At 36.2% G+C, this 15,525-nt stretch overlaps 2 protein-coding genes across 2 annotated transcripts; both read left to right on the top strand.

Annotated features, from left to right (window-relative positions):
• Positions 1–5,919, top strand: LOC110429348 (protein DYAD-like). The gene is made up of 10 exons (XM_021445346.2): positions 1–240; positions 351–399; positions 2,178–2,235; positions 3,352–3,727; positions 3,812–4,177; positions 4,270–4,327; positions 4,408–4,491; positions 4,692–5,044; positions 5,127–5,244; positions 5,428–5,919. Exons 3-10 carry the CDS (start codon positions 2,226–2,228, stop codon positions 5,524–5,526), a joined length of 1,464 nt encoding a protein of 487 aa, XP_021301021.1. The 5' UTR covers positions 1–240; positions 351–399; positions 2,178–2,225; the 3' UTR covers positions 5,527–5,919.
• Positions 5,920–7,497: 1,578 nt separating this feature from the next.
• LOC110429347 (calcium-dependent protein kinase SK5) lies at positions 7,498–15,210 on the top strand. Its single transcript, XM_021445345.2, has 8 exons — positions 7,498–7,654; positions 7,923–8,490; positions 9,469–9,612; positions 9,722–9,874; positions 10,310–10,425; positions 14,079–14,246; positions 14,353–14,577; positions 14,949–15,210. The coding sequence occupies exons 2-8, from the start codon at positions 8,181–8,183 to the stop codon at positions 15,087–15,089; spliced, it is 1,257 nt and encodes a 418-aa protein (XP_021301020.2). The 5' UTR covers positions 7,498–7,654; positions 7,923–8,180; the 3' UTR covers positions 15,090–15,210.
• Positions 15,211–15,525: the final 315 nt, after the last annotated feature.

Here is a 15,525-nt window from a genome sequence, read left to right as displayed (position 1 = left end):
AACAACTGATATTTTTAACCAATAAAAAGTAGATAAATTAAAATAAATAGAAAAGGGTTTTAGGGGATTTGGCAGTTAGGGTTTTAGTCAGATTAATATATTTCGGCAGTAGATTTTTTTTGGGGCTAAAAAGTGAAAACGGAGTCTGCCCGACCTTGCAGCTTATTTTTCTTTTTTTTAAAAAAAAAAATAATTGGTATTTCGGAAGAATTCTCTGTTTCTGATCCCAAAATCCTGAAGGTATTTTCTCTTTCTACTCTCGATCTTATGGGCTCTTTGTTTTGCATGTCATTTGATTTGATTTTTCTGTGTCTTAAGTCTTGACGATTCTTCTTCGTAAATGTTGTTAGGGTTGTAGAATGGATTGAATGTCGGAGCTACCTCTCGTTCTCTGTCAAGGTAACCCCATGCTCAACCGTCGCCGTCATTCTTGTTTTTGATTTTTCCTCCGCCCTTGTTTTTCGTTTTTCTTAAGCGTGAATGTGTGACACTCTGTTCTGCTTGGCTGCTGACAGAGAAAGAGGGGAAATAGTGAAGGAAAATAGGAGTATGGATCATAGGTGTGATGTTGTTTATAGTTTTTTTTTTTCTTCTTTCATTCCATTTTTTTATGGTTTAAAGCTGTGGGGAACTTATGGTATAGGTTCGATCCTTTTTTCCTTAAGCCATTGTAAGGTGTTATAATGAGAGACGCCATCTATGTTAAAAGGTTCTAACGTGTATGATTTGTGGCATCGACTTTTCTGGTGCCTAAGACGTGACATTAGTGGCCACAAAGGTTCTTTGGGTCTGCTGGTGCTCATTGAATGTGTGCCACAGTGCTGGTTCTCTTCACTCACTTTCCTTGTAATACTTAGGCATGCCATCGATTTTGTTTTTGTTGTTACACCGGAAGAGAATTTGTCTGAATGAAGTGGTTGACTTTGGAAGGTCCTGTTGATTACTTGGATCACATGATAGGTTGGTTAAATAACTGATAGTGTGCTTGTTGACCATATAAACTGTCCATGGCACTAGGGTTAGCTATGTTAGAGACGAAGCTTTGTTGGCTTAGCAGATCTCCTATGAATTCAATTACTGGTAAAAAATTGAAATACGTGGCTGAGATGGTGGATAATCAGAGCTAGGGAATTGATACTAAACCTGTGAATGCTGGTGGTGCGTGCATGAACTCAATGATTTGACATGTAGGGTTGTATTTAATTGAATACTTATGCTGCTAGAGCTGGCTCTAGAGTGTAGACTAAGACATCATGTTTTTATGTGTGTCCTGTTTATGTAAACGTGACATTCCAAATCAACTGCTGGCTCGTGGAGAAAGGAACTTCAGAAACTTAACTTTTTTTTTCTAGGACAACACCACTATTGTAATTTGAACAATTGTTGAACCACTAGTAATACTGCACACTAGCTTGCATATCAAGGATAATAGTTTACCTTCTTGCACAGTCACAGGCAGGGGCGAAGCCTGGGGGATAAAAATAACATATATTTAATATAAAAGATGAGTAAAAAGTAGCAAATAGACCCAGTTGATAAAAATATATGGTAAAAAGTATATGCCAAAATAAATAAAAAAGTAGGGTAATGGCGTAGAAATTGTAACTTTTTGATAAGTAAAAGGTATATAGTTTCAAGCATTCTCCTTTTTCATTTAAACATTTACCAAAGAATTCAAAAGCCAAGGGAGGGGGGGGGGGGGGGATGGGTGCTCCTGCCCTGGGGATTCACCTCCCGGCAGAGGTGTTTAAATCTAAGGAATCATGTTGTTTAATATGCCCAGGTTAAGTAGGTGACATTCTAAATTTGATGCTGGTTTTTGAGACATAAGTGCGATCATGTTTTCTCTCCCTCTGTCTCTTTTGGTGGGGGTGGGGTGGGTGGACAGACAAAGATTTAGTGGATGTGAATTGAGCACCAGTTGTGTTTTCTAATTGCAAAACAATCTTTCTGGTTTAATTCTCTATTAAAAATCAGTCATTAAGTCCCTTTAGATTGCTTTCCAGGTGCTCCAATTTTACATCATCATGATCCAAATTCAGGTTGAAGAGTTGGGCTGTTATTACTGCCATTTTGTGTTGAGATTGTGAAAGGTTTTAGTTGCAAAAGCTGATCGTTTGTTGATTTCAATGATTTGTAGTCTTTAACATTGCTTTTATTTTCTTTTTGAGTTGTAGGATTACACCTCGGCTAGTGGAGGCGCTAATCCAATCCATTCAGATGTTATGTTGCCAGGTTTAATTCAGATTTTATTTAGTGATTCTACAGATTTTGTCTTGATTGTATCCCCCTTGCCTGAAAAATATGGCCTCTATTGTTTTTCTAATTCATTTATGCTTTTATTAATTAAGAACTGAAATTGTTTCAGAGAAAGTGAGTACAGTGATCCAAGTATGATGTAGCATGGAGTAGAAATAATAAAACAGCGATAAAAAACCAGAATAAATGCTAAAATTGATGTAAAATTGAAGTTGGAGCAAGAAAACTAGGGTTTAGGGTCGTAGGACCACTAATGAATAATATATTCAAGTATAATATGGCTGCTAAATGAGTTTTAAAGATTATTTATGCTAGGTTAACAGCAGGTTTAATCTCAGCCCTTAGATACGAATAAACCTCGTCTAATCCTAGGCATTCAAACTCATTAAATGATCATGTGCTAGTCGCATGACCATTTAATAAAATGAAAAACATACTAACCATGAACTAAAGTAAAACAGTGAAACCTGAAATAACATTTCAAACTAACTAATTTAAATAGCTTCCTGCATGCTCCTGCATCAAAGTGTTGAGTATCAAATTTTTGGCTTGAAATATGGGGATGAGCAACTTAAGCAGTGATTCATAAAGACATCTGGGGCAAGTGATCTATTATTTGAGGTATGGAGAACTAAAGATATGGTGCTTTTAAATTTTTATAAAGCTTGGTGATTTTTTGGTCACAAATACTTTTTGGGCAGCTAGATTATTAAGGTTGCTGTTAGGATTAGATGACTAGAAGCAGAGTCTGATAGAGAACACTGTGTGTTACTTGGACTGATCATGGATGAGAATATAGTAGTTATCTGATATTATGAATAGCGATTCTCATAATTATGGGTAAGACACATATGGGCTGTTTTTGCAATGTGACTTTAAAAAAATGGCTCAAATCTTTTTTGATAAGATGTGAGCAATTGATAAGGATATAAGAACTGGGAAAAGCATTATAATTTTTCGGCAGTTCATTTTGGCAATTAGGATGTTGATATTTTGGATTTTATGTACATCTCTATTCTCTGTGGCGTTTCATGTTCATGAAAAACTGTTGGTTGCATCAGTCATATTTCTTAGTGTTGTTTGTACGTGTAGGTGCTTCTGAACTGTACAGAAGTTGTGAGGGGGCAGCTGAAACATCTAAGAAAGGGTTTTGTTGGTTTGAGCTGAAGCGTCTTGGGATGGCAGAGTGGGGTGTCTGCAGGCAAGTTAAATTTGTGGGCTCTCGAGGAGATAGCACTGCCAAACAATCTTCTGCCATAATTGAGGAAGAATATGATGAAGATGATAAAAAAAATGCGAAACCTGAGTTGATTTCATGCCCAGAAGTACGGAAGAGAAAGTGCCCTTCCTCCAACCAACTTAGAAAGGAAAAAGCTGCGAGATGTGGAAAACAAAGGTTAAATAGTGGTCCTAACAAGTGTAAGCAAAACAAGCGCAACAATTCTGCGGAGAGGTGGTCCACTGAAAGGTGAAAACCTTAATTGCACTGTACTTAATTTTTTATACTTAATGTTTATGCAATATTTTCTTATATATGGTACATGTCTCGAAGATATAAGCTGGCTGAAGAAAGCATGTTGGAAGTCATGAAGGCTGAAGGGGCTGTGTTTGAGAACCCAATTTCTCGGCCAGCTTTGAGAATGGCGGCACGTAAACATATTGGTGATACTGGGCTCTTGGACCACTTGCTGAAACACATTGACGGAAAGGTGGCTCCAGGTGGCACTGATCGGTTTCGGCGCTGTTACAACACTAGTGGAGTGATGGAGTATTGGCTAGAGAGTGCTGACCTGGTCAACATACGAAAAGAGGCTGGGATCTCCCCATTTTGGCGGAAACCAGATGGGGTCCCCTTACAGGATTCTGCTTGTGCTGTAGAACTCAAATTGCTTAAAGAAGAAATGGCCAAAATGAAGAGGTGAGGAAACTAGATTAACAACTTTGTTAAAGATGAAGCCATAGATGGTCTTGTTTTAATCATCTCAGGTGCCCTCTATTTTTTGTAAATAGGGAGATGGAGGAACTGGTATCCAAGCAGCAAGAACAAGTCCAAGCTAATTCGATTGAGGTGATGAAGGAAACAGTTTGAAATGAAATATCATTAAGATAACTTTGTAATGTTCTCTTGAATTCTTTGTTGTTCTACAGGGAATGCAGAAAGAATTGTTGAAATGGAAAGTGAAGACAGATGAACGCCTGATAGAGTTTTCAAGCTCTTTGAATGGTATGCAGGTAAGATAGCAATATCCTCTCTTTAATCTTTGAATTTCTGAAAATCTGATAGATGTTAAACATAAGGTAGGAAGTTTGTATTCTTTTGAAGTTATTTAGAACTTGTCTTTGTAACCAAGACAGTTATGCTGTGTGCATCTATGTTAGAAGTTGTCAATTAAGTGCACTGAACTCTTAGTTTTAACTTTTTTTATGAGAAGGACATGTGCAGAGAACTAGTGACATGGAAAGCTAGAGTTGAGCAACAGCTTCTGGAAATTTCAAATTCATTGAGTAGTCTGCAGGCATCAAAGCAATGCACTATCTTTAGTCCTTCAGCTTCTGAAAGATGGGAAGATTGGCTGGAGAGCACCAACCTGGACAATTTTCAAGGGGGTAACTTGGCGCCCTGGTTAGAGAACCCAGAGCTGATTAACTTTGGCCAGGATGCTGCAGTTCAAGATGCAGATCTGGCCCCACTAGCATGGTCAAGACCTGGTCATGGCCCCTTTCAAGGTCCCATTTGTGCTCAAGAGCTGGACATGCTAAATGAAGATGTGGCTAAAATAAAGAGGTAAAGAAAGCTGTGTGACTAAATTTTGGAGAGAAGATATTGTGATTAATGATGGAGCTGCTCTCTTTTGTTATATAAACAGAGATGTGCAGGAAGTAGTGCCTAGGAGGCAAGAGGAAGATCAAGCTAATGTGACACCTGATTCTTCTGTTACTGCCAATTCAAAGTTAGATCTTGATAATTCGGTGCTTCTGTTTCAGGTGATGTCAAACAAAGAATTTAGTGTTTTTAAACTAAGACATGCATGGAATGGTGCATATGTACTATAACACATACATGTAATATATGTATATAATTGTGTGGATGTGTGCTTGTTATTTGAGCGTACTCAGCTCTGCATTAATCTCAATGAAGGGCCAATTTGGGAATCTCCTCTTTGACAGGAAATGTTGAAGGACTTGGTGAAATGGAAAGCTAAAATTGAACAACAGCTGGTGGAGATTTCAAGTGCAGTTAATGCTATGCAGACATCAAGGCAGTAAACTCTCTTTTTCTTCAACTATCCTTGGATGCAAATGACTGGAGTAATCCCTCCCCACCAGGCCTTCCTCTCTTAATTTTTCTTCTCCCTTTTAAGTTACTTTTATATTAGTAGGATTTAGCTCTTGTATAGGACTCACACACACCTGTGGCACCACATCTAACCTTAACCTACAAAGCACAAGTTACATTGTGAGTTAAGTTGTCAATATCATGCTGACAGAGTAGAGACCTCTTTTTCAGGTATAGATTTTTCTGTAGGAATATGCTTAATTTAGTTGATGACCTGTGGATTTGTTTATTATATTATGTGACCTCTCTTTTCCTAATGGTATATATTAAATTATATGAATGTGGAGTGGACTGTTGTTGATTTAGTGGTTTTTATCAAGTAATGTGCTATTGTTCAATTGTATGTACCTTTTTTCTTCTTCTTCTTTTTAATTATTATTATTGTTTCAAGTAATATCAGGATGCTGACAACAAGCATTCTGCATTCTTATTATGAAATGGCCAGGTTCTACGGATTAATTATTTGTTCAGTGATACTATTATTAATGGATGTAAAACTGCAGCTGAAGAAATCAACGTATATGCATGGAGATGATTAGAGATCCAATTGGATTGCTTTTGTTTCTTAATGGGGGATGGGGCAATGCCTTGCTGGTGCTCGAACCTAGTTTTACATGCCTCACAACCCAAATAAGGATAGATAGGTGATAGTCATACAAAAGTAGAAACACTATTTTACGAATTAAAATTGTAAATTGAAGGTGAAGCGAAATGCATAATTTTTATTTTTTGCATAAAATAATCAAGTCTGCCCATCTTTTTTAAATAAATATAACATTATGGGTTGATGAGGAATTTAAGAGCTCGCGTTTTAGCCATTTAGACAAGTAAAATGTGTTAATTTAGTTATTTAGACAAAAATCAATCCAAGAGCTAATGTAATCTTGTAATTATCTTTAAGATTCGGTTTTGGTCAAGGCATAAGCAGTTGCATACATGGATGGTACTTGATAAATGTTAAGATGGTTGAGAGCTATTACAACTAATTAGCAACCAACCATGTATTTTTTCTAAAATTAGTGTATATGATTGTTAGTCAAGTTTATCAAGATTTTAGGGAAGCGGCTGATATAATGTTAACAAATGTGGCAAATTTCAATCTAAGACATATGGCACACAGTGATGAGATTGCGACGAGACAACTTGTTACACACTGCTGCTTGCTGCCCGCTGTAGTTATTATGGCTACCGGTTCCTCCTTGTTGCTGTCACCTAGCTAAAATACATCTCATTGGATTTCAATTCAAAGCGGTGGCGTTTGATTATTTTTCTTGTCGCTAGATGAATTCAACCAATCGGACTGAAGCTTGGGTCAACAAGTCATCTTTTGCTATTTCAGTTCAAGAGCAAAATAAGGTTAACTTCTTGCATAAAATTCTCTAATTTTTAAATTTTAATCAAATTTCTAAATAAATTTATTAATTTTTAAAATAAACACTTCATCTCAATAATACAAACAGTATTAATAAAAATTAAAATATTTTTTATTAATTTTAAAAATTATTATTATATTTAAAAAATTAAAATAATTAAAGAAAAGGGAAGCATCGATCGTGCTCCTCAGGGGTCCCATTTTTTTGTATAATAATACTTTTTAATCTCAAAAAACTTAAAAAAGTTAATAACAAATTTAAAATATGAAAAAAGTTAAACATATTTCGATAATGTAAAAAATTTATTTTGAGACATTCTCACATGATAAATAAAAAGAATAATGGAGAGAGTATATAAATATAAATATCTATATGTATATAGTCTAATTATTTTAGTCAAATACTTAGTTTGCACTTAGAAGAATATATATTTATTTTATGGAAATACTCAAAGAAAATTAGAGTCAGGGTCAGGGGCTGGTATTTCAATAAATCTGCTTAAAACGGGAAAGCAGTGGCACATTGGAAAAAAGGAGAGAGAAAAGGCCGGGGAATCTAGACAGAATAAATATAGATCTTGGAAAGAAAGAAAGAGAGAAGGGGTAATAGGATAAGGAGTACAACATCAGCATCTGACGCTAAGACAGGGACACAGATAGAAATGGGCTGGATGGCTTGACAGAGGGTAAAGACTTTCGTTCTTTTTTTTTTTTTTTAAATCTATATAATTAGATTTTGCTCTTTGTTGGGTAGATTGTAGCATACTCGTCAAGGTTTGTTGTACCCTTGAGGTTTTTTGAGTATTGCTTGCTCCATCTCCAATCTCTAATCTCCATTCTCCATCCATACATAAGCATAATTTCCTAAGATTAATAAAAGATGATTTGATATTGACAGTGAAAACAATCTCTCTCTCTCTCTCTTTCTATCTCCCTTTCTGCATCTCACTCAAGGTTCAAAGAGTAAAACGAAGAAAGAAAACCGAGGTATGAGCAAAACCAGCTCAGGGACAAAACCCACGAGGGTCCTTCCCTACACGACCCAAGCCTGGCGGATCATTACAGCCTAGGGAAGACGCTTGGGCAGGCCAGTTCGGAACCACATACCTGTGCACCACAAGCCAACAGGGCAGCAGTACGCCTGCAAGTCAATCCAAAGCGGAAACTGTTTGCCCAGAGGACTACGAGGACGTTTGGAGAGAAATCCAGATAATGCACCACCTCTCGGAGCACCCCCATGTGGTCAGGATCAGGGGCACCTACGAGGACCAGCTTTCTGTGCACTTGGTCATGGAGCTCTGTGAGGGTGGTGAACTTTTTGACAGGATTGTCAAGAAAGGTCATTACAGTGAGAGGGAGGCTGCCAAGTTGATCAAAACCATTGTTGGAGTTGTTGAGACTTGCCATTCTCTTGGGGTCATGCACAGAGATCTTAAGCCTGAGAACTTCTTGTTTGATACTGTTGACGAAGATGCTGCCCTCAAGGCCACTGATTTTGGATTGTCTGTTTTCTACAAGCCAGGTTTATTCTTTTAAATCTTTTCCCCTCAGATTATTTCTCACTGGTTCCCTGCTATGCTATGGGCTTTCTTTGGTGGGGCAAGGGTTCGCCTTTTGATTTGGCATGTCCAGAAATAATCAAATGCATCAATTTGGTTTTCAGTGACATGAGCAGTGTGATTTTACACAGCTTAGTATCAGCTGGAATGCCATTTGATAAGTTTAGCTGCTTACAGCAATACTTTTCCTTAGTGAGAAGGGAGGCAAGAGCAATGGGGAGATGGGGGTTAGTAACATTAAGGTGTGGCAGTAGGAGGAGAAAAGGGAATCTGACAAATGAACTGACTTGTGGGAGGTGGAAGTAGTCAGGTGCCTTAGATGCTTTAGTTGTGTACAATACATGCCGAGACATACATACGGTGGAAAGACTGAATGAGCTAAATACTTTAAAAGACAAAAGGGAAAGGACTGTTAACTGGAATGAAACAGACTTAAGTACTGCAGTAAAGTAATTTAACTTGTCGAGTATGGCCTTTAATAGTTCAAATTGGATGAAAAGATTTTCTATTGCTAGGCTACCTAGTTTTACAGTTAAGGCTTGCTTGACTTTGTTAGGGTCCAAGGAAAGAGGAATGGCATGCATGCGCATATGCATGAGGGCATGGGGGTGGCAGTACTTAGCATGTTGCGGGGACCTTTCAGAACCAGCAAAACCCAGAAAGTTACTGTTACTAATATTTTTGTGTCATTAACTGCAATGATAAGCTGCAGAAAATGTTGCAGGAAAATCCCTGTATCATATCGGGTTTGGTTTAACATCATTTTTTCTTTGGCTGTGTAATGTTTTTGCTATGGGGAAAAGATTTTTGAGATCTGCGGTTTCTTTTCCACCTTGTTTAAAGTTGCTATGAGTGTCATAAACATTTAAGCTTGTCTTATTAAGTTGTTCTTTTGCGACACTCTTTTTCAGGAACTTATAATTTCCTTGATCTCTTTGTAGGCGAATCTTTTTGTGATGTTGTTGGGAGTCCATACTATGTTGCACCAGAGGTGTTACGGAAGCATTATGGACCTGAAGCAGATGTGTGGAGTGCTGGTGTTATTCTGTACATATTATTAAGTGGGGTGCCTCCATTTTGGGCAGGTAGTGATTTTTGAGTGCACATGTTTCTGGTAGAATAAGGTTTAGGATTTTTAGAAGGGAAATTCTTTCTTATGCTTTCAAATCTGATAACTAATGCTGTTACCTCCAGAAACTGAAATGGGGATCTTCCGGCAGATTTTACAAGGGAAAATTGATTTTGATTCAGAACCATGGCCTGCTATTTCTGAAAGTGCTAAGGATCTCATACGAAAAATGCTTGACCGCAATCCAAAGAGAAGACTAACTGCTCATCAAGTCTTATGTAAGTTTCTTTTGCTGCATAAAAGTAGAAAATTTAAGGACTTTGTCAGATAAAAATAATTTGAAATCATGAATTTGGAAGAAGGGATTTGGATGAAATTAGTTTAAATTGTGTGATAGAACTCATGAGAACTTGACTTTAATGATTATTTTCAATTCATAGATTTCCTTTATCTCCACTTAATGACAAAGTTGAAATACCTAAATGAAATAGGAAATGTAAATTTATCTTGTTGTGCCCTCTCAAATACATTGGTGCATTGAATCTTAACTATTTTTTACATAATGTTTGCATTCATCCTCACCATTTTTGTATACAAACCAAATCCAAGTCCTTTCTCCCAAATTCATATTTCCAAACATAATATAAAAGAATTGCTAGGAAATTTACTGCTGATGTTTCTCACAACCTTATGGTGTTAACCATTTGTACCAGGTCACCCATGGATTGTAGATGACACAATTGCACCTGATAAACCTCTTGATTCTGCAGTATTGTCACGCCTGAAGCAGTTCTCAGCAATGAACAAACTTAAGAAGATGGCTTTGCGAGTAAGTAAACTAATGCATAATATGTATTTTCATTAGATAACTTGTAGTTCTTGGACTAGTAAAGCTTCTTAGTGTTCATTCTACACATGATTACACATTTAACATTTCCTTTCTCAATTTCATTTGGAAAATATTCATTGCATCAGTATTAGTTGGGTTCAATATGAGATTTATTGATTTGTTAAGCATTTAGAGCCCATAGTTGTTAAGTCATAATGTTTCTTGGAGTAATTTTGCTAGTTCCTATTAGCTTCACTCTGCAGTTTGCATACTTGGAATACTGTATGCAGTATAGATATTTGGTTTGCTGATGCTGTTTTCTTATTTGTTTTGATTGGCTGATAACCTTTCTGAATTTCTCTTATGTAAAAGGCTTAAAGCAAGACCAGGGAAAGATTATTTGTTCTGCAAAAATTCTTTTAGTTATTTCTTGGCCGATGAGCAAATTTTCTTAACTATTTGTATGACCTTTCTAGTTTTAGTTTGGGAGAAATTGCGACATTACTATAATGATACAAGTAAAAATCCTGTGAATATTATCTATCTAATATGTGCCTAAGCTAGTATTATCATGTGCTTATAGGATTAGAGTTAAGTTTGCTTAAATAAAAGCCACATTAGATGTGATACCATTCCATTTAGATTGAACTTGACGAGAACAACATGGGATACTGTGCCTACTTCCTAGTTACACAAAACTCCAGGTATGACTCTACAGCATAATGCTTTCGAACTATAAGACCAGGCCACCACATGCCTAATATGGTTTTCTTGAACAGTTGATTACTTGTTACCATCACATTACATATTTTCAAAGATTTCAAAGGGATTGTTGACCTGAAAATAAATAACTACATTATATGTCATATATTTCTGCCAACATCTTTGGTGTACATGCTGATGAGCAAGGCCCATGAAGTATTATTGCATGCTCAATAGAATGATTCCTAGATAATCTCTGATGGAAGTACACTACCTGTATTTCCAAGTGTGGGAGTAGAAAAGTGTGGTTGAGAACATGCTATAACAAGGTCACTTTCACTTGTTCAGGCCTGGAAAGTAACCTTTAACCAATCTTGAGATCAAAACCAACCTTAGCATGAGGATTGCATGTTAAAGCTTAGGTTCAGCTCAAACAGACACTCAACTTGAGTTGTTGAGAAGTTTTACTGTAGATTGCAATATTAAGTTGAGTTGTCTATTTATAATTCTGTGAAATCTTGTATTTTAACATGAAAACCATATGCACAAAGAACTGGTGAAGATTTACTTGAAAAGGAAATAAAGAAAAGGCTGGTGTAAGGAAAATCTACTATACATATATTATTAAGGCAGCTGGAATCAGGCATGCTGAAGTGTGATTAATATCACATTTAATTTTTCTTATTTTTATTAATAGAAATGCACGCTTTGATCACAAACCAACATGGCTGCTAGTAGATGAGGGACAAATATTTGTCATTTTGAACTTTGCATTTATTCACAATTCAAAATCTATAAACAGGGGAGCAGCAGATTTACGCACTCAGAACTCTCTCCTTTTTTCTGTCTTGTCTTTCTTTCTTTCTCAGTCACTGTTCCTTAGAAAATTTATGAAGAGAAATCTTCAGAATGACCTCTAAATTTTAGATGAGATTGTTGTATCCCATTTCCTCAAACATAGAAGTTAACTCACTTGACTGGGAGTCAAAATCTTACAATAAATGCATAAATGCCCTAAATTTTCTTGATTCAAATTCCAAACATTCATAATGAGCTTGGCTAAATTATCTAAATAACCTGATTTCTAGCATGTTTGTGAGCTTCTACTCGTACTTGATCACACAACCAAGTGTAACATCGCCTTGTTTTTGAGGCTTGTATGACTAGGCTTAAGCTAGTTTGCCAAGTTTACATAAGAAAGCTCAACCAAGAGTATGAAAATTGCTGGGGTTTAATGCAGCATTACCAGCCCTGTATTGAATATCTAAACTAAAGAGCCTAGTCATAATTTCTGTCTTTTAACCTAATCGAACAGAGTTTAGAGTTTAGCCATATTTCTGGTTTCTTTTGTGCTGCTGGCTGATCTGAAAGGCCCAAACTCATTGGTTATGTAAGCTAAACTTAATTGTTCGCTTATGCCTTAAACAGAAGTCATGTTCAGATCATCTTACATTTGAAAAATGAAAACATGTTTGTATATATGTATTCAAGATTAGAAGCATGATATCAATTTTTCTGGTGTCATCAGTACCTAGGATAGATTACATGTGTGATCTTTGATGGAATTAAGAGCTCTGAACAACTCCAAACATCATTTGTCAAGATCTATTTTCATGATATCAATTTTTCTGGTGTCCTCAGTACCTAGGATGTAGTACATGTGAGTTCTTTGATAGAAGTAAGGGCTCTGAACAACACTGAACATCATTTGTCACGATCTATTTTTATTCATTCAGAAACATTGGTGATTTAAAAAAAATAATGTTTTAATTGTTTCAGAGTTATAGTGCTTGCACAAATTTCATTTATACCTCAATTTAAAAGGTAGCTTCTCTTGAAGCCTTCAGTAAATATATTGCCACCTTAATGAAAACAGTAAGCTGTTGGATTTATATAAACCACATTATTTCAAGCATTCAATATAATTTTAACTTCTAATGTAGGATTCAATTCTTATACATGAATGTAAACAATATTTATATTGAACAAACTTTGTTTCTGCTAGATAGAAATTTCTTTTTAGTTGACTAGAGTTAAATGTATTCTTCCTCATACACTTCTAGCTACACCAAAAATGTGGTCAATTAATTGGTCCAAGTTGAACCGTTAACTCCGATTTCATCTTACAAAGGCAGGGAAACAAATCAATATGACTTACTATGCTTTACAAACCTCCTTAATTAATTCAAAAGCAAATTAATCTTTTAAGGGCAGCTTTACATTTTATTTCCTTGCTTGCAACCTATTTCTCCAAAGTGATTGTCTATTTTACCAGTGAGGCTCTCATAAGATGATGTCTCACCTTGTGGTGATTCTCCATGCAAAAGTGATGGAGTCCTTTCAAAGAATCCTTGTTCGATGTAATAAAAATATTGCAGTTTTATGGGTGTGGTACGTTTGTTGATGTTGAGCAACTTTTCTTTATGAAATATTGTTGATTTATTGGTGCCATCAATCTTGTGGAACAGTGTGCCTTCTTGTATTTCCTTTTTATAAATTCTTATGACACCTAGGCTACATAATAAAAAGGAGGAAGGAGAGATTTCAACTATTTCTCCCCCTGCCCATCCCTCTATATGATCTCTGCTTAAGAAATTTAAATATGTATCGCCATCGACAAACTATCTTCAGGTTACCCAAACTATCTTGACAGCCTTAGATTGCTCAGTTTCAGTCTGGAATAGGAGATCAAATGAATCTCTTATTTTCCATGTTATAATCCGTAACCTTTGTGTCTAAATCTTGAATTGGTAGCTTCTTAGAGACCTTAAATGCAAATTCACATTCATGTTATCCTGTTACTATTTTGTACCATGTGAGGCCTATTCGTGTATCATCTGTTCTTTCAAGTCAACCTTTTTGGTAAATATTATTATTGCAACATTTTTTGTCTTTCTCATGTTCTCTCCATTTGGTGCATATTTTCTACTAACATTCATCCTCAATGTTAGGTTATAGCAGAAAGGCTTTCAGAAGAAGAAATTGGTGGTTTAAAAGAGTTATTCAAAATGATAGACACTGACAGCAGTGGAACAATAACATTTGAAGAATTAAAAGATGGCTTGAAGCGAGTGGGTTCTGAACTTATGGAATCTGAGATCAAAGATCTTATGGATGCAGTAAGAAATCCCATCAATGATCTAATAAGTCTGACTTTCTTTTTGTACTCCTCTTGTAGTTATTTGATCTTCACTAATTGGACAAACATTCACGTTCCTTTTGTAGGCAGATATTGACAACAGTGGGACAATTGACTATGGTGAATTCCTTGCTGCTACAGTGCACTTGAATAAACTGGAGAGGGAGGAGAATCTGGTGTCAGCCTTCGCATTTTTTGACAAAGATGGCAGTGGATACATAACTATTGATGAGCTTCAACAAGCCTGCAAAGAGTTTGGATTAAGCGACGTCCATCTTGATGAGATGATCAAAGAAATTGATCAAGATAATGTAAGTTTCTTCTCTCTGAACTTTACTGCTGGCTACTTGTATTCCATAGTATCTTTCTAGTTATCACATTTTTCTAGAAAAAGAATCCCTTGGCTTTATGTACATTGGAACAGTTTGAAAGCACACTCATTCCTTTTGGTGCTAACCAATAGCTTTTTAATGTCTATTGACCCAAGTAGAAGATTATTAGATAGTTTTCTATTTCTTTTTCCTTTTCCTTACTTGAAATGTAAAAATTGATCTGTATTAGCATGATCCTCTCTCCCATCCCATCATTGTGCTGTAGTTGTTAGGGTTTTCAGATTTAAGACCCCAATTAATTAGTGACTCTATTTTCCAATTACTTAATGCTAATGAAGGCTTTGGTACAGGATGGACAAATAGATTATGGGGAATTTGCTGCGATGATGAGGACGGGCAATGGAGGTATCGGGAGGAGAACCATGAGAAGGACAATTAATTTGGGCGATGCACTAGGAGTGATGGCTAATGGATCTAAGAAAATTGAATGACTTAAAAACCTAACTTTTTTGAGCTATATATACACATACATATATATTGCCTATCTTCTTATAATGAAAGAAGTCACTGGCTACCTGTTTTTCTGTATTAGCAGGACTTCGTTCCTTGCAACCTCATTTTCAAGTTATGACTTATCAGAACTTGTGCTCTTCAAGAAGTGAAAAATGCGATTGAAAATAACTAACTGCAAGCTGCATTTTACCCAGATGTTTTATCAATGCCAGAAGCACTACCCTTAAACCAGAATATTAGGACAATGGCAACGGAAGCTTTAAGTGGACATTAGGCCCTCCGTCACCCTTAAACCTCAACTTGTTTGCTCTTACTCAGTTCTTGTCCCATCAAACATCTGTAGGCTTTGGGAATGTGCTCCACGCCACAACCTTTTCTCCCATTAACTAAATAACTTCCCTGTTAGAAGCACAG

Source organism: Theobroma umbraticum, unplaced genomic scaffold (assembly GCF_002168275.2).
Source record: "Theobroma umbraticum cultivar Fairchild unplaced genomic scaffold, ASM216827v3 scaffold_44.0, whole genome shotgun sequence".
Classification (NCBI taxonomy): domain Eukaryota; kingdom Viridiplantae; phylum Streptophyta; class Magnoliopsida; order Malvales; family Malvaceae; genus Theobroma; species Theobroma umbraticum.
Note: the sequence above shows the minus strand (reverse complement) of the source record. Positions and strands in the feature narration are given on the sequence as shown.

Excerpts from the sequence above, each read along its gene's own strand:
- LOC110429347 (XM_021445345.2), top strand. The coding sequence starts at position 8,181 with ATGCACCACCTCTCGGAGCACCCCCATGTGGTCAGGATCAGGGGCACC. Across the intron at positions 9,613-9,721 it reads GGTGCCTCCATTTTGGGCAG|AAACTGAAATGGGGATCTTC; the intron begins GTAGTGATTTTT and ends TGTTACCTCCAG. Across the intron at positions 9,875-10,309 it reads AACTGCTCATCAAGTCTTAT|GTCACCCATGGATTGTAGAT; the intron begins GTAAGTTTCTTT and ends CATTTGTACCAG.
- LOC110429348 (XM_021445346.2), top strand. Across the intron at positions 4,492-4,691 it reads GCTCTTTGAATGGTATGCAG|GACATGTGCAGAGAACTAGT; the intron begins GTAAGATAGCAA and ends TTTTATGAGAAG. Across the intron at positions 5,045-5,126 it reads GATGTGGCTAAAATAAAGAG|AGATGTGCAGGAAGTAGTGC; the intron begins GTAAAGAAAGCT and ends TTATATAAACAG.